The sequence below is a fragment of the Macrobrachium rosenbergii genome, chromosome 55 (assembly GCF_040412425.1).
Source record: "Macrobrachium rosenbergii isolate ZJJX-2024 chromosome 55, ASM4041242v1, whole genome shotgun sequence".
NCBI classification, from domain to species: Eukaryota; Metazoa; Arthropoda; class Malacostraca; order Decapoda; family Palaemonidae; genus Macrobrachium; species Macrobrachium rosenbergii.
The window spans coordinates 36,536,111-36,554,382 of NC_089795.1; the positions used below are offsets into that span (position 1 = coordinate 36,536,111).

Consider the following 18,272-nt stretch of genomic DNA (forward strand, 5'->3'; position numbering starts at 1 on the left):
AAAACTATCATAAAATATAATGGCAAAAAACAAATAAGAAGAGCAATAACAAAATAGAGAATATATAGACAACTTAAAAGGACACAATTATCATAACTGACGACAAATGAGAAGTAATGGCGGTTGTTTGAGCAAGCATCTTAGGAACAAACTGCTCAAATACAAAACAATGATAAAATAAAGAATAAATACTATAAGTTACATAAATAAATTATATCACAGTTTATTCTAATTCACAGGTTCGTGTGATAGAAAACAAGCTAAGTACAAATGACTTTTTTCAGAAGTTATTTTTAAAGATTAATATCATCATCTATAGCACATAGGTCTAAATAACACTACCTAACGAACAAACGAACAAACGGGCTGTACCTCCTTCACTTGTCATGAATGAATTTGGCGGATTCTCTCATTCAAGATCTTTCCACAACGAAACAATACTGTCGGGACAGACTGCAGCCATCCCGCCGGGAGCGCCTTCCGTTGGCTAAGCGATGCCCTGTATCCTCTTAGTAAATAGCATTAACATTAAATGTTATTTCTAATGATTCTCCCATACTTCTCATCCATACGAATAATAGAAACAAGAACACTCTTGTTTTATGGTACGACAGGCGAAATCATCCATTAACTCTAGTAAGGGACAGTATTATTTGGTTTTGCTTGTTGGTGAGTTTTTCACGGTCATCTGATATTTTTTTATCACTGATCATAATCGCTTCTGAAGGGGCGAAACAGAGAATGATTATAATTTGAAGGACGAGTCTCTACATGGCCATTATCAGGAACACTGAAGATGGAGGAGGAGGAGGAGCGGGAGGATGTCTGGGGGGAGGAGGAGGAGGAGGAGGAGGTGGTCAAGTCTTCGTTACAGCAGCGGACGTCGAAGGACCAACGGCCATTGTATGGAATGATTGTATACCGTCAGAGTCGATGAGGCAAAAACGGGAAAGATCGAGACGGCGAAGAAAAGATGAGAAAAAAAGACATTTGAGAAAGACTGGGGAAGTCTATGGATGGGATGGAGAGTGAGCGAGGGAAGATGGCACTTCTCAAGCCACCTTCTCGAACTCCGTAAAAATGTTCTTCAGGTGTATGAGGGCGTTGTCGTACTCCCTCACGATGATGGTGTCCCGCATCTTGCGAGCGCTTTCGCTCTCCAGGTCGCGGTATGTCTCCGCCATGATTTCCTTCGTCACCACGACGCTCGGCGATAGCTGCTGGTGCACCATTGCGTAATGCAGCTGGCACAAGATGGCCACGATTTGGTTCTCTATCCGCCGGAACTCCTCCAGGAAAGTGCCCCGGTAGAGGGCCTGGTCGAGGGTCACCTGCTCGATGCCCACCGCCAGGCGCTGCATCATCTCGTATGCATCCTGCAGCTGGACGTCGAAGTCCAGGGTGGTTGGGATGGTGACTGGCTTCAGGAAGTCGATGTGCTGGTCTTTGGCGTAGGTGTCGATGGCTGATCGCCAGTCCATGTTCAGGGTTTCCTGGGCCTGCAAGAAAAAAACAAACACATGTTAGGAAACAGACACTAACCTCTTTCTTATTGATCTACGGTATAAGTTATGTAAAGGCTCAATAAAAAATTATCATTGTGAAATTCATTCTCGAGCACATTTGCAGGGTATCTGACAATGTCCTATTTTAGAGCGACCTACAAATCCTGGTAGGAAATTGAGATGGAAATACATGTTAATTGAACCAATAGCAGGCTTGCAAAAGAGCTGTAATTTAAAAAGGTCAGATCATTTTCTTCCTTTCGCGAAGTCTTAGTAGATTTTCCATTCCATTACTGGAAAATGAAATCCGATCGAAAGCGTCTGACGGAAAATGAAGTTTGAAACCAAACCGGGAAAGATGATATGTATGTGGGAGGATGGGTAATTTCTCTCTCTCTCTCTCTCTCTCTGGTTTTGCAGCTTTTAGTCTTATCCGCGCTTTCTTTCCATTTACCGGTATTTAAATGTTTTGAGATGAAAATGCCGGTAGGTTTTGCGAATAAATTCCCCTTTCTCATTTCAAAAAAGTGGTTTCGGGAATCTGGTTTCGTAAAGCGTGGGCTTTCTTTATGGCAATGGCATATGAATTCAATCGACGAGAAATTAGCCTAAGAAATTTGATCTTCAATCGAGTTTCCCCTTGTAAATTAAGCCTCGATCTGGAGTGAACATTTCTAGGCTAAATTATTTTTCAAAATTATTTTTAAAAATTTGAAAAGGTTCCCTTCAAGAAAACAAGTGGGTGTTGATCAAGAAAAATGTTCATAGAGTTAAAGGTTTTTTTTCGCCTTTTATTTAAATTGTATCCCTTGTGCAAATGAAGTCTCGATCTGTTTTAAAAGTCTTGGTCAGCAAAAAATGAGAAAACAACTAAAAATCGGGGCTGTTTTAGTGCTAGTTAACCAAGACGACCCGGGGGAAATAGGGTCATGGCGCCAGATGGGTGGTATGCCAGGCAGGGCAACGGCCTGATGCCCCAAGGGCTCTTCAAGAGGGGACAGAAGGTTACATTGCTCACGTGGCCCCAGAATAACGCTTTGGATGTTTTATGTGACGTAGAGTTTGCATATTGAGATTTCTTACTTCTGGACAAAGTAGGATTGAAATACCCGGTGGGATGTATTTTGTAAGTGCTTCTCTTTGGTTGAACTGTTCTTGCAGCTCTGTAGTTTGACTAACATGAATGCTACTTGACGAAAAATGAGGAAAAAATCGAAAAGTATCCGTACGTCGCCAGTCGCCATAATTGTGGTTTCATTAACATATCAGTTGTGACTAACTCCTTTCTTCTAGTGCTTACTTCAATCTCTACTTCCCCACCCCCTTCTCTGTAATCCCTCTCTTCTCTCTCTCTCTCTCTCTCTGGAAGGTCCGACTCCTTCATTCTCAGCTGCCGTGAAGTCCTGGGGCACACTTTTGCCATATGGCATCTTGTGCATCACGAACATCCATCGGGTATTTACTAACTACCTGCAGAACCCGGCAATGGAGGTCAAGACTGGGCACGTTAGCCATATTGCACCCAACATTTGAACTCGGGGTCAACAGTATTCCCAGTGGGTCATCTGCATTGCGTGCGCGCGCACACACACACACACACAAACACACATATATATATATATATAAATACATACATACACACATACACATGGATGCGTGAGGTTTAATATATAATTCCATGCTACTAAAATAATTAGAACCAGTGCAGTTTGCGGATTCTAAATTTATATTAAGTCCAGTTCGTTTTAGTGTGCAGTTTTTTTTATCTATTTTTTTGTCGTTTAACCTCTTTTATTACGAGTACGCATTTTAGCACCAATTATTGAAGGTTCATTTTGATAGTGTGAATTTCATCGACTTTTATTTATGCATCAAAGTTTCAAACGGTCGAAGGAAAAAAAAAAGATACCCTTAAACTAAACTGAACAGTTAACCCCAATAAATTTCCCATAATGACAGAAGCAATACACTGTGGCAACAACATTGTAGGAAGAGAACAAAATAGAGAGGAGAGAGACAAAGAGAGAGAGAGAGAGAGAGAGAGAGAGAGAGAGAGAGCGAGAGAGAGAGAGAATTTGATGGCGTATTTAAATGAATGATGGTGATACAAGTAATACGTGACTGGAAATACGTGCACTTATTCGAATGATGCATTGCGCTCGGCGGTGATGAGTACGTATGACGTGCTGATCATACACATCATATGCATGAGGGTAACAAAGAGATTGACGAGGGATCGTCATTTTTTTTAATGGCAGAGCGAAAGAATTTATTATCATCATGACACGTATGGGGAGAGAGAGAGAGAGAGAATGATTTATTTTAAAACATTCCTGTGAGGGTTTAAACATAAAATGTCTTTACATTTATAAAAAAAAGGTCTTTTTTGGATATGAATTAGAGAGAGAGAGAGAGAGAGAGAGTTGATATATTTGAAAACATTCTTAAGAATGTTTTAAAAGTTTTTCACAGTTATAAACAGGTATGTTTCTTGGATATGAATTGCAGTAAATGAAAATAACTTTTGAACTTAGAGAGAGAGAGAGAGAGAGAGAGAGAGAGAGAGAGAGAGAGAGAGAGAGAGAGAGCTGGTGATGCAATATCTGATTCGGAAATTCCCCGCCTCTGTCGTTAACTTCCGGTAGAGGGCGTCCATTTTCAATACGCCCCAAAAATGTTACTCGCAAGATTCATGACAAGTGCCAGGGCTAATTTTCAGGCCTTGGAGCTGTTCAGAGTCAGTGAAGTAAAACGTTACGCCGAAATTTACTTTCTTAATGGGCGTAAGTGTAGTGTTTTGAGGTGGTAAGCTCGAAATACAATACACTAGTTATAGTTACCTTTAGTTGTTTTTGTGCCTGGTTTTATAAATCAGGTATTTAACTTATTTGAACTACGGAGGATTTTACAGATATTAAATTCAAAGTTACTAAAGGCTTACAATGACCTGAATATATAGATATAGTATATATATATATATATATATATATGCACACGTACACATACATATACATATACATACTGGATATATATACTATATATATATTATAAAATGTAATAATGCGAATAACTTAATTTGTTTAGGGACGCAAATTAGTGTATCTTTGTTCGTACCGAGGTGGACCAGGGACCGAGTGTCCCGGACTGCCAGGTAGGCTATATGTAACCGCCACCCCCCACCCCATGGGAGGAGAGGCACTTTTGGGGAGCATCGTCACCGTGTGCATTACGGAGCATTGCCTGTTCCTGCTGGGTTTTCCCGAAGTGGGAGAGACAGCTGGTCCGTGGAAGGAATCAGCCGCAGCAAGTGACGATACGATTTGTGCAGAAGAACAAAAGGAATGTCAATCGGGTGCGTGGAGAAACCACTGTGGGCAAGATACAAGTATGTGTACCCACTTTGCAGTGTGTGTGTGTGTGTGTGTGTGTGTGTGTGAGTGTGAGAGAGAGAGAGAGAGAGAGAGAGAGAGAGAGAGAGAGAGAGAGAGTCGAATATCAGAATTCTTTCATCTGTACCTGTTATTACCTGACAAATCGGAAAAGCATAGGTTTAAATAAGCCGAAGCAGAAAAGTTGAATAGGTTACATCCCCAGACAAAAATATTTTTCGACTGACGCACAGAACGGGTCTCTGAGGGCTCAGGTGACCCGAAAGGTCATCCCAAGCGAATTGGGCTTCGAACTGTATTTTGAGAAGTAACAGATTGTCATCCACTGCACATCAATTCACTTAGAAGAAAAAAAAACCTTGTCTGCCGAAAACCGCCTAAGGCATTTATTGTCTCGGATTCTCTTGCGAAAGGAGACTCGATTCTCCTATCTTTCCTGTAATTTCTAAGAATTCGGCTTCAACTCTTCCTAATCCCTTCCTATCCTCTCCCCCCCCCATTTTTCTTCATTCCTCACCTGTGTGTCACGTGACTCATGCGCTCCGTGTCACGGGAAACCCGACCGTACGACACCAACACCGACAGTGAGCCTTTGCCTTGCAGGTATTATATCCCTTCTGAAGTGTTTCAGCGACGTCCACGTTCTGGATTTTGTCTCGATACTCTTTTCCCAGCGGTGTAAACAAAACGGCAGCAGACAGAGAAAGAAATAAACATTAGCAGTAACAGAATGTTACTTTTGCTTCTCTCTCAGCACCTCTCTCTCTCTCTCTCTCTCAGGTAAAACACGTTAAGAGTTAGACAATACGATGCCAAAGTGTTTGGGCTTATTCATCAAGTTCGTCACTGAAAATCTCATTTAAATATTGCCCGGATCTACTGTTGCATCCGCAGCCGTGTTGATTACTACAGACAGCATTCAAGTAGTACATTCCATGACCCTACGCTTTAAGTTTTCATTCCGCAGGGTGCAACTTCCATTAAGTCTGCTGGTGTTCAGTAAGGACCATTAGGGACAAATTTTGACGATGGAATAACTCTCTTTGTTTTATAGTCTTGAGTGATGAGCGTTTGGTGGGGCAGCATAACATGTTGGTCTCGATAATAATGGCTTTCTTTTGAGGCTAATGTTTAATATATATATATATATATATATATGTATGTATGTATGTATGTATGCATGTATGTATGTATATATATATATACATACATATATATATATATATATATATATATATATATATATATATATATAATGTAAGTATATACTGTTTATATATGCATATAAATGTTTTTTTGTGTGCGTGTGTTAGTGTGTGTACAAAGAGGCTGTGTCTTTAGATGTTAGGTAGAGTGCTTGGGCAAACGTGATTTAGAAGTTAGCTCATGTTTCCTCATTATTTTGCACTGGTGGTAGAATGGCATGTCAGTGACCTTTCCACTTGATACCCTCTGCTTACCTGCTTTGGAATTATTGTACATTCTCCCATGTCGTCTGGTGTGTGTGTGTGTGTGTGTGTGTGTGTGTGTGTGTGTGTGTGTGTGTGATGTATGCCTACAAATTCAGTTTGTATTCAAGGGATGAGTCGTGTGACCCATTATGTTTTAATACACTCTAAGACATTGCCCTGTTTTTCTCTCTACAACGTCTCGTTGTATTAGCTATTTCCTTATCTGTTTTGTACCGCCAGGTGTTAATCGCATTTTTCTCGTCAGCCACGACATCTTTAGCTTTTATCTGGAATTTACGTGTATGTCAGCAACGGCAATGTCAGTCAGATATGACTGTTAGGCTTCTTCCTGTTTATGCTTATCAGAAGAGATAAACATGAAAGCGCCTCCGTCCTGCTTCTTTTGCACTGTTCGGTCTCAGAAAAGTCGGCGATAACTCCCCAAAAGATACGCCAGGGAGACTGTGACGTCATGGCTCTCAGATCCCTCCCACCTATATCCTGGGACCTGATTGGCCTGCGCCTTCGATGACGCAACGATGGCACAACGCGTAGAAAGCTTAACTCTCGCGTACCGGTAATTTTCTTGTAGCAGAAAAAATCGGGCAGAATCTTGGGACGTTTTCATTAGATTAATTTCGTCTTTCACAGAATTTGTGTAGCGTAATTGGGGATAATTATTATAATGAAATAATACTCAAATTCACTTAACATGAGTAGGGAACTAAAGATTATTATGGCGTAGGTGCTTCAGAAACAACTGATGTTTTAGCGTAAAGCGCAGAAGTATATTGTATAAAAAAAAAGAAACAGTAAAAGCCATCGACTGCGCATTGTTAAAAGGAACACACTAAAGATTGGGAAGATTACAGTTATAAAAAGAGAAGAGTGAATCATAATCACTGGAAAGGCTTGAATAAAAATCCCAATCCATGAAGGCATTGACAAGATTAAACAATAATGGCTAACATCAATGACGTTTGTTATCGACAGGGCATTCCACGAACTCGGGTTGATAGGTGCGAAGATACGCTATCGGTCCTTTTCTTTGAATCGGTGTGCCTTTGGTATGGTGGGGGCGCCTGTTCCATCCCGCAGCTTTCACAAAGTGACTCTCCACTCCCAAACTCCCGATTCAAGAAGAGGAACAAGAAGAGGAAAAGGGGGTGAAGCACGAGGATGTATTTATCTGTCAGCAACGCCTCGGGCAATCCCGTGACCGGTGAACACCCTCGCGATATGTAATTTCATTGATTGTTGTTACTATTCTTAAGTATTACTTTATCTTGTATCGCGGCATCAGACAACGCTATCTGACGTTGAATAAGTGGCATTATGCAAGATATGTCATTGGGCACACGCTCTTGGACAAGATGTCTTGATCGCTCCCTCTGGTCGTTGAATTATGAATAATTTATTGTACGATTCATTTTGATTTTTCAACATAGGTGATCAAAAGGAGAACTTAGAAATTTACAAAATTGCAGCTAAAGTTTCTTAATGCTACTGAGAGAGAGAGAGAGAGAGAGAGAGAGAGAGAGAGAGAGAGAGAGAGAGAGAGAGAGAGTGAGTGCACGTTTTCAAAACAGTGACATACAATTGTCATGCCAGAAGAGCCTCTATCAGCTTATCACTACTAATTGGAAAATCAGGATGATTTTACGAGGTGCCATGGTATCGCCTGCATTCTTGTGGAGACTTTGTTTCGGGGCCGTAATGTTGCTCGTATAAAGTAATGACCATATCTCTTCACATTCTACACTTACAAGTAAAATTCACTAGTTTATCAATAAATAACGTTTCTGAGGAATGCATTCTGTCCGGAAATCATTTCTTTAATTTAATGCAAGTAATGAACAGAGCATAGATAAGAGGAGAGGTTTACTGATACACTGATAATACACAGACGTTCTGTACTGAAGTTTCCGGGCAGGATGGGTTCCATATCCGTTTACGAATGCAGTCCCCAGAAACGGTCGTTGAACAGAGTTCTCCGAACTTTGATGGTACTTACGAATTTTTCCTTGAAGGAGTCCATGTAGGAGTAGGCCTTAGCCACGGCCCTCAGGATGTATTCGCTGAGAGACTGCTTGGTGTTGTTGGTGTCATGCGTCAGGTTAGTGCATGGCTGGGACCAGTGGGCCTCTCGGCGGGTTCGGCCGTTGTTTCCAACGTCGTCAGGTTGGTCTTCCATTCTGCGGCTGCTGACGCTGCTACTGCTTGAGTAGTGCCTGCTACTGGAACTGCTTGGAATGCTGCTGCTAGTGCTACTGCTGCTACTGCTGCTGCCGCTGCCTCTTCTGCTTCTACTGGCTGGACTTAATTCTCTTTCTTGTAGCGATCTTAACTGTTTTGGGGAAGACCGTTCTGCTGCTAGCTGTAACTGTTGGGCGATCGCTCGCTCTAAAGTGGCTTCCGCCGTGTCCTCGAGGGGTACTCTTGTGTCGCTAGAGCTATAGGAATAGGCGCTCGAGGTAGACGTCCTCCGACTCCTGACGGGAACAGCAGACACTGGACTTGCTACGAGCAGGAGAAGCAGGCCAAGCCTCGCGCAGTCTGCAATCAGACGGAAGTGAAGAACGTTAGTACATGAAACAGTAACAAACAAAAACAACAGTTTAAAAAGACGACTTTGGACAAAATTACCAAGAACCCTATCCTAGCCAACAGCGCGCTAAGTATCCATTTCCTCCGCCTGACAGCTTTCTTGGTTTTTCAAAAGGCTATTAATATATTCTCTGGTTCCATGAGACTTTCTGTAACATAGCAACGTCTGTGAGATCTGGTGCTGACGATAAGCGTCGTCGGCGAATTTTGTCCGCAGGTCAGAGTATCAGTAGAAAGGATCTTTTGGGATTTTGTTAGTTGGGAAGATTTGTGTACGACTGTCCCTATATGAGTGCATTATATCGATTCCTTTTGCTCCTGTACTAGTAATTGAAAACGACCAACTTTTATTTAAAAAACACTAACAGTAAAAATATAAAGTAGTTTTATTAGAAAACCTACTTATTTTGCTCATTAATTCCTGTTATGTTGATCCTTTCGTCATAATTTTCGGCGTAAATTAATGCCTTTCCCCAAAAGAAAATATCTCTCTCTTTCGCCCTCTCTCTTTTTACAGATGCAATTTCATCCCCGTAGCACATTCTTATTTAGTGACGTTTAAATCGTGAGGGTTGGTTATTTAATGTTAGTGTTCACGAATTCCTCTGGAGGAGTTTTGTTATGTCCCCAAATTTATGAATTCTTTCTTGCGATAACGGATGACGTCGGAACGTTCTGCATGTCAAAATTGTGGTGCCTGATTTATTTGGCTTTAAAAACTGGGTTTCTTTGTTTTCTCTTTCTCTCTATCATCATATTTCTCTTGCATAAAAACAAACAGACAAAATGAATCTCATCACGAGTTAGGGCGCTGCTACGGAAACATTAACAGAAAACGCAATGACGTCATCTTCCCGTGAAGTGGAGGAAGGGTCACCAGTGTTAATATTATGCCTTAAAAGGATGAATAGAATAAAGTGTGGGTGTGGCTGTGAGATAGTTGTACATAAGCAGCAGTAACAGCTATAAATCATTTCACAAATCTGATTTATGTCTTGCCCAAGTGTTATTATAAGGTGCAAAAGTGGCAAGTGAATTTATAAATACAGTTTAGTTTTTGTGCAGTTCTCAATGAAGTGTTAAGTCCCTTAATGTTTAAAAAAGAGAACAGAGTTAATAGTTCCTTGACAGATACAGAATAGAAAGAAAACGGCGAGCTGTCATGAAAGCATAGAATCCACCGTTGGCAGCCTGGGGGTAATTATTCTGAAGTAGCGTGAACCACATACTACGTTACATTAACAAGCTAATGCGAAGCTTGAAAGGGATTTGGGTATCATCAGCCAACAAAAGATGTATTTTTTCTTTTCTTGTGTACATAGAACTCTCACGAACTCTCCCTCCGACTTTAATAGAAACAGAAATGAAATGGGCGTCAATGAAGTGTACCGTGTACCCATTTTTTTTCTTTTCAATTTATCTTTTCAGTGGCGCAGCTTCACTGCCAAACTGTCTCCTCGAATGTTATGATCTGTTTAAAAGCGATGCATCGGGAAGTAGAATATACTGAAGTTCATTAGAAAGAAAGTATAAACAAAATGACAAGTATTAGGCAGTGGCGTAACTGAAAGCTTGAACCGAACAGGTATCGCATCGTAAAAGAGGTGACGAGAAAGGGAGAGAGAAAAAGAACAAATAACAAAAACCTTGCACGGTCATACAAGTACGGAACGAATACATGAAAAAGGCAGCAGCAGCACCGAAATAAAAGCCACCAGCTGTGAGGTAGACACTGGGTAAAAATGAGTCAGTGTTAAGAACTTGTAAGTTATCTGTGTTGAGACATTGCTGCTTAAGACGCCCTTCCTAACGTTAGCCGCCGCAACCCTCCTCCTCCTTCTCCCTCCCTCCCCCACCTCCTCGTCACCCACAGGTCTTTATTGTATTGACTCTTATTTCGGAATTACAGGAAAACCGGCCTGTGACTAAGGAAGAGGTTGAAAGGTGATTTTGCTATGATTCTCTGATGACTCATTTTGCTCTCTCACTTTTGTTTATTTTTTTCATTTCATTTTGTTTTTTTTTCGAAATAAGAGTTAGCAAATAGTCAAGATGCTAAAAGAGAATAGTCATGTTGACAGAACGTTGTGTTATTTTATCTACAAACGAAGATGATAAAAGCAAAAATTCAGTTTGAATAGTAAAATGCACCAGACTGTTCATGTATTGTCAATATCCAATAAATATTTATTGTAGCCGATATCTGATGGACCTTTGCTTTGAACGTTACAGGAAATAGGCCATTTCCAGAAAAATGACAGCTGTTTCTAGGAGACCTGGAGAGAGAGAGAGAGAGAGAGAGAGAGAGAGAGAGAGAGAGAGAGAGAGAGAGAGAAAGGCCTTATCGAGTTTTCTTCTTTTAGAAATTTACAAAACTGAAATTGGCATTATCGAAGTTTAACGAGATTGTAAACGTCTTGAATGTGTTGACTTTGAAAGGAGTTATCATGCCGGGCATATTTTACTCTCTTTAACAACATAATTCTGAAGCACAACGACTTCAACATTCTTCCTTTCATGGTCGTTTTCTCCCCTACATGAAACAATACTCTGCTTGAGTCAAATTAGAACGGAGTAGTGACAATAGACAGGAATGGACGGAGAGAGAGAGAGAGAGAGAGAGAGAGAGAGAGAGAGAGAGAGAGGACGTCGAGAGGGAGGGTAGACAGAAGGTGGCTGGAGGACGGACGGGGTTTTGGGGGAGGGGGTGGGGATAGGGTGTTAATGTCTAGATGAAAGTCCTTTTGGAGTCTTTGTAATCCAGCTGAAGTCTTTCATGGCGCAATGAAAAATCAGGAAGAGTTAACCATTTTTGATAATTCAGATCCACTCGGAGACTCTTTGTATAATCGCCCTCCTACTCTCTTTTGTATTCTTTCTCTCCTGATTTTTTCCCCCTTAAATTTTAATTTCGAAATTTGTGTATATATAGCTTTCCCTCTTACAGATGTATAGAAGATTCCACTCATCTTACAATCCTTGGCAGTTCGAATGTGAGTGTCGGGAAGGAAGGAAGGAGGAGGAGGAGGAGGAGGAGGAGGGAGAAAGGAGGAGGAGGTGGAGGAGAAGGAGGAGGAGGACCTCCTCCGTTTTGCTTCCTTGCCATAATAATGATGTAACTCGAACGAGAGAGAGTGGAGGAGAGAGGTTCGGTCCGACTTGTGTGAGAATGTTTTATTTTGAAATTTCGTGCGTGTGTGTGTTGGTGTTCGCCCGAATGTATACGTTTGTGCATTCGTGCGTGGTGTTGAGGTGATGCTGAGACTCATATTCAGACGCACACACACGCACACACACACGCACACACACGTTCTTCTTCTTCCTAGTCCTGACCGGTAATGCCAGAAATGCCCTTCCTCGCCCTTTTACTCCTCCCTCTTGCCCACGCCCCTCTCTCAACCATCCTTATATCACCCTTTCTCCCTCAATCTCCCTCATTGTTCTCACTCTCTCTCTTTCTCTCTCTCTCTCTCTCTCTCTCTCACTCTCTTTCTCTTCTTCACTCGCCCTCCCATTTTTGTCTGGACCCTCCTATTCTCTGTTATGGAGGTTTTATTTTAAAAAATTAGGGTCCGTTTGTTAGATTCTTCCCGATTGTTCTCCACTAAACTGAGTATTGTTTCATTTGGTCTGTTTATTTAAACGCTCCGTGGAGGACTGTGTGCGAAAATGAGTGTGTCCTAATTCGACTGTGATCATCCAATTAGTGTCGAGGCAAAGCCTCCTCTTGTCTTTTAAAATTGAGAAGTCTAAGTGATCGCTAACTTGTGCGTGCGTTTGTGTCTGTTTGAATGTTTTTGCATGTGTGTGTGTGTCCAGGGAAGATATATATCATTGTTCTATTTATAGTCGTTGTGGATTATTCTGGGAGGACTCTCGTGCGTGTCTGGTTAGGGAAGAGAGAGAGAGAAATGTCGCTCGTGGCAAAACCTGATATTCTTGTAAAAGCAAATCGCGCCCCTTTTGCGCCCGAGGACATTCGCGTCTGCATCTACATAACTTGGGGAAGCCTTGTGTTCATTATGCTTGCCTCTCTCTCTCTCTCTCTCTCTCTCTCTCTCTCTCTCTCTCGCTAATATACACTTCATCATCGCCTCGTTGCATTGTCCCTTCATCATCAACATCATCGTGATAGTGATGATGATGATGATGATGATCGTCATCATCTTTGATGTTTAATCCGCACATCGCATGTGGATTTGGTACCTCGCAACCGCTGATGTATTTACAAAGTAAGGTCGTTCCTTCGATAACAATGGTCCGATTGAGTGGCCAAATTGTAGGGGAAATATTGAATTATTAGCTACAAGAGGAAATTGGATGGGTTTAACGAGTGGGTTGGATGATGATAAAAATGTTATAGCTGATGGAACCACTTGCAAATGGGTGGTGATTTCCAGCCTTCCCTCACGCTTGTGTGGCTGAGCTTTTTAGATGTGATTGCGCTTAATGAGACTGCTGCTGCTGCTGATGCATAGATGCTCTCTCTCTCTCTCTCTCTCTCTCTCTCTCTCTCTCTCTCTCTCTCTCTCTCTCTCTCTCTCTCTCTCTCTGAAGCATTCCTTGCACGAGAATGTTAAATTGCAAAAAGAGAAGATTTGCTGCTACTCTGTGATTTTGGGAGGAAAAGATTGGAGAGCAGGCAAGGCAACGTAAGGCTCTAAACACAGAGAGAGAGAGAGAGAGAGAGAGAGAGAAGAGAGAGAAACAGTATCACATGGACAGCCCATTTTGGCGGTGAGCGGAAGGAATGTGAGTGTGTGTCATTAGCAATGGAATTTCCCCACTACTGTAAGTGTCAAACTCAACTTTTCCTTAAAACGAAAAAAAGCGGATATCATTCAGCGAGATTCCCCGTTCCGTTGCTTCCGAAAACGTCCTCTTTAAGGTTTTGAAAATATGGAGAGAGAGAGAGAGAGAGAGAGAGAGAGAGAGAGAGAGAGAGAGAGAGAGAGAGAGAGAGAGCATGTACGAAGCAAATGCGAAGTGTAAAATGTTAAAAGAGATAGCCAAACAAGGAAAGATTACAACGACGAATCAGTAAAAAAGTAAGGGGACGATTAGACCTCTTCAGAAAAAAAAAAAAAAAAAAAAAAAAAAAAAAGTGTGGCACATGTTTCACTAACCCGCAGGCAGTGCAGGTCTAGCCCGGACAACAGGTCACCTTGCCTAGAAATGTTAAATATATGGGCGACAAAACGATACAATAGGAATGTTTGCGTTAGTGTGCAAACGCAGTGAAAAAGAGGGGGGGGGTGGGGAGGTGGGAAATGGCAGGTGAAAACACGGGAAAGGAAAAAACCGTTCGCCTCATGCACATAATCATTGTGATGGCAATGGCTAATCAAATATTTTGCAACAATGCAACGGGCTGATGCTGTTGGCGGGGATAAATATCCTCGCCTTAGGCAAGGTGTGTTTCGGGGATAGGATTTACGTGTTTGTTTGTGGATGCATCCTCCTCCCCTTCCCACACTCCTTTCTCTGTATTGGGGTATAGCTACAAGAGAGAGAGAGAGAGAGAGAGAGAGATCCTGAAAGTGAGAGGAGCTCCTGGACTACTGACGGTGAACGGCTGGATCAGGCAGGGTTTGAAATGTCTTCTTATCCTGACCGACGCTTGGTCATAATAGCTATAACAGTAAATGAGTAGAAAGTGTAGATGGGAAAGAAGATAAGAGGAGGCGAGGAAGAGGAGTGCGATAGTCATTTTCAATAGATTCCTTATATGGAAATAGACCGTCGCGGTTCTACGGTAATGTCCGTTAGTTAGCAAAGAAAGGGTCAGACGAGTTTTGGGTCTCGTCCCGTGTCATAAATATTATGCGGAATTATAGAGCTCTCTCTCTCTCTCTCTCTCTCTCTCTCTCTCTCTCTCTCTCTGTGCTAGTGATGTCTCTTAAACGGCAAGTAGTGATAATGACGGAAAAAAGAAGTAATGGTGATCGATTATTTAATCCGAAGTACTCTGAAAGTAGTCAGAGGGGAGCGCAAATCAAGAACCAAATGATAACGCAAATTGCCTGTGACAATATGGCTAGATATTTGTCTTGTTTTATTTTGTTTGGTTTTTCCTCAAAAAATCCTAAAGGTTCCTGAAGTTTAATCAGGACATTTCCTCATTCACTGGCAGTGGATCTTCTTCGATTTCATGAGAGGCGATGTTCCTTTGATCTTACACAAAACAAACAAACGCATATGCCACGGCTGAGTTTCTCTCCTCAGTCATTTAGGGGCGCCTTGTCCTAACTTCTGGTGGTGGTAGTGTTGCGAGTGAGGCAAATATCCCCAAAATAGATATCTGGTGTCTTTCACGCCATTACAGATATTAACCTAGTTGCACATCTGCTACCACATTCTTTCTAGCGTCTGTATTCATTCTTAAAAAAAAAAAAAAACCTTGCTTTCATTGTGACGCTGGTTTTAATAAACTTATAAATCATTTCGGAGACACAGTGTTACTTGATGATATTCTCAAAGCTTAATTTAACTTTTTCTCCCGAGTCGAGTAGTTCATTGCATCACCCCGTTAAAAAAAAAGAGGAAGAAAAACATGCATTCAGGCAGAGAGCGAGGGCCAGGAGCAGAGATTGGTGGGGTGGGGTAGGGAGCGGGCCAGGGAGGGACTGCGTCTGAGGCGGCATGACTTACTACTAAGGTTCTTGCTGTTTGGGGAGATGTGGTTATGGGGTATTAACCTGTCATACGCTGATACCAAGTGGCAAATGCTCCTTGGTATGAGTTACCGCTTTGTGACGACGTCTGCTTTGTAAGTTGATTGTGTTTTGGCCTTAGGCCATTACTTACTTATCCAGGGCATTAAGAGCGTGAGACTAAGAAAAAATGAGCTCAGTGACCAAACAACCACATAGGTAAATTAAATAGTAGGAGGAAAGAATCTTTTCAAGCAAATGGTATCTCTAAGATTCGGACTCCCAGAGAGAGAGAGAGAGAGAGAGAGAGAGAGAGAGAGAGAGAGAGAGAGAGAGAGAGAGAGAGAGAGAGTCACGAAGGAATTAATGACCCCAAAATCAAAGGAATGTTTACATGTTTGATGAAGGACCATAGAGGTGGGGGGTTGGAGTGGAGTCGAGTGGAGGAGGAGATGATTGCGAATTACTAGTCATCTGGAGGTTACTTCTTCACAGGACAGATCGTCGGTGTCATGAAACCTGTGTGAATATACCTTTCATACGAGCGATATATGTCCAGTGCTTCTAAGTCGAAAAAATATTGCCGTTCGTCTTAAGTATCCCTCCGTAGTAGCGTGAGCACCGATGGTTGGAGAGCCATCAAAGCGAAATGTGTGTAGCGTTCAATTATTGCCTCACGCAATGGTAAGAACTACCTTATATATAAGTTGATTAAGAATTCACGATACAGAATAAAGTCTTCGGAGACTCATGAAAAGGGGAAAATGTCAACGGAGGTGAAATGAGCACTTTGACATCGTCTAGACAAGGAAAAGAATGGCGTTCACACATGTTTTTTCAGGACTTTGTCATCCGTTGTAATTCGATCTTTTCTTGTCCTAACGTGTTATTTTGGATCTGTCATTCTTTTAACTAATTTCATCATTTCTGAAATGGCGACTGAAATGTACGACTTAAACATTTGGTGGAAATTGCGACTGAATGAACGATTTAAGGAGAAAAACTTGTTTTAGTTTCAATTTTTGGCTTCCATTTCAGTGTCAAAACTAGTTTAACTAAGAGCAAGCAACGCTTAAAGTTTGTAGAAAAATTGGGGTAAAGAGAGAGAGAGAGAGAGAGAGAGAGAGAGAGAGAGAGAGAGAGAGAGAGAGAAACTAATAATTTACAAATGAAAGAGTAAATGAGCGACAAGAAAGGTTCAACTTGTTCTGAGTTCACTTCGGTAAGATTCCACTGGTTGCCATGGCAAGCAGAGAGAGAGAGAGAGAGAGAGAGAGAGAGAGAGAGAGAGAGAGAGAGAGAGAGAGAGAGAGTTGTGTGTGTGGATATTCACTTCTGTCCAGCTAGAGCCATGCCGCAGAGCCAGGGATCTTCCAAGTGCGTGAGTTCATTTGGCACCTCCTCCTACTCCTCCTCCTCCTCCCGGCTCCTTGTCGCAACCCCAGCAAACGTTCGCAGATCCGACACTCACTCCTCCCCTTCAAACGTTTACGATTAAGGAACCCTCGGTAATGTTTGTTCAGACTTATTGTTAATAGATAATGTCGAGGTGACAGAAGGAAAAGAACGTTTTTTGTTTGTATTGTGTAATTGGTGATAGAACTGATAGTAGTTATTATAACACGGTAGTAATGAGCGCATTTTAGTTTCACGAATCATACTGTATTTACGCAAAATTCGTAATTGCATTTTTAATGTTTTTGTTTGACTAAATATAAATGGAGCCAGTAATCGAAAACTCTTTGAAATTGAGTAAAATTATTACTAGTGGTCCATTTCACATGGTATTAGTAATGAAACAGATGAAAATATATAAAATAGAATGAAACACACTTATGATATAGTGAACGAATCGATTTCTTCAAAGCGTTTCTCTTAACCAGTAAATTTGAGGGATATAAATCTTTTGAGTGTAAAGAAAACAAAACGATGGCACTATTTCAGTAACTAGTTGATATCAAGCAATTTTGTTAGTCTGTCTTTTTGAACCGAAGAATTAACCACCAGTTGTCGCGATGGAAAAGTTTGTCGGAACGAAAACATTCCAAGTGTCGGCAGTGTTTATGAAAGCGCGTGACCCGCCACCGCAATGTTAATTCAAGACCAGACACGTTTATCATCGTGAAGAAAGTCACTCACCTATTAATCTCCATAGGAATGCCTTGTTTTTATGAGTTGAGGTAGAAATATTTGTTGAACACACTTGAGTAACCAGTGTAGGGTTTGCGAGAACACACATATCGTCATAGGCACTCATTTTCCTTTATATTCACTTAATCTATATCTTTGAATAAATACACAACACCTGTGAGCCTGTCAGACTGTGTGTCACACTATTCCTCTGTATCTTGCCTGAGCTCACTATCGAATAAGCTTGTCTAGATATGACTGAGGTCTCTCATGATGCCTTTATTTAAACAAACGCGACATGACGTCATGGTGCGCGCGCATGGGTTACAAGCGAAGGCGGGGCTTTCATTCATAAGTTAGACCTGCCCCATCCTTTCCCTCCCCTTCCCCCCCTTTCCCCCACTCCATGTTATGCTGAGACCTGGCCCAATGTTACGAAATCGAGTAAATCCACACGTCCCCTCAATCAACAAGAAGTAGGCATGATGCTGAAAACTTACCTCAGGCTTTTCTCAAGTAGCCAGTAGTTGGTTGATC

At 41.6% G+C, this 18,272-nt stretch overlaps 1 protein-coding gene across 1 annotated transcript; it reads right to left on the reverse strand.

Annotated features, from left to right (window-relative positions):
* Positions 1-211: 211 nt before the first annotated feature.
* LOC136835118 (uncharacterized) lies at positions 212-17,997 on the reverse strand. The gene is made up of 3 exons (XM_067098282.1): positions 17,745-17,997; positions 8,360-8,901; positions 212-1,499 (listed from the first exon to the last, which is right to left on the reverse strand). Exons 1-3 carry the CDS (start codon positions 17,860-17,862, stop codon positions 1,053-1,055), a joined length of 1,107 nt encoding a protein of 368 aa, XP_066954383.1. The 5' UTR covers positions 17,863-17,997; the 3' UTR covers positions 212-1,052.
* Positions 17,998-18,272: the final 275 nt, after the last annotated feature.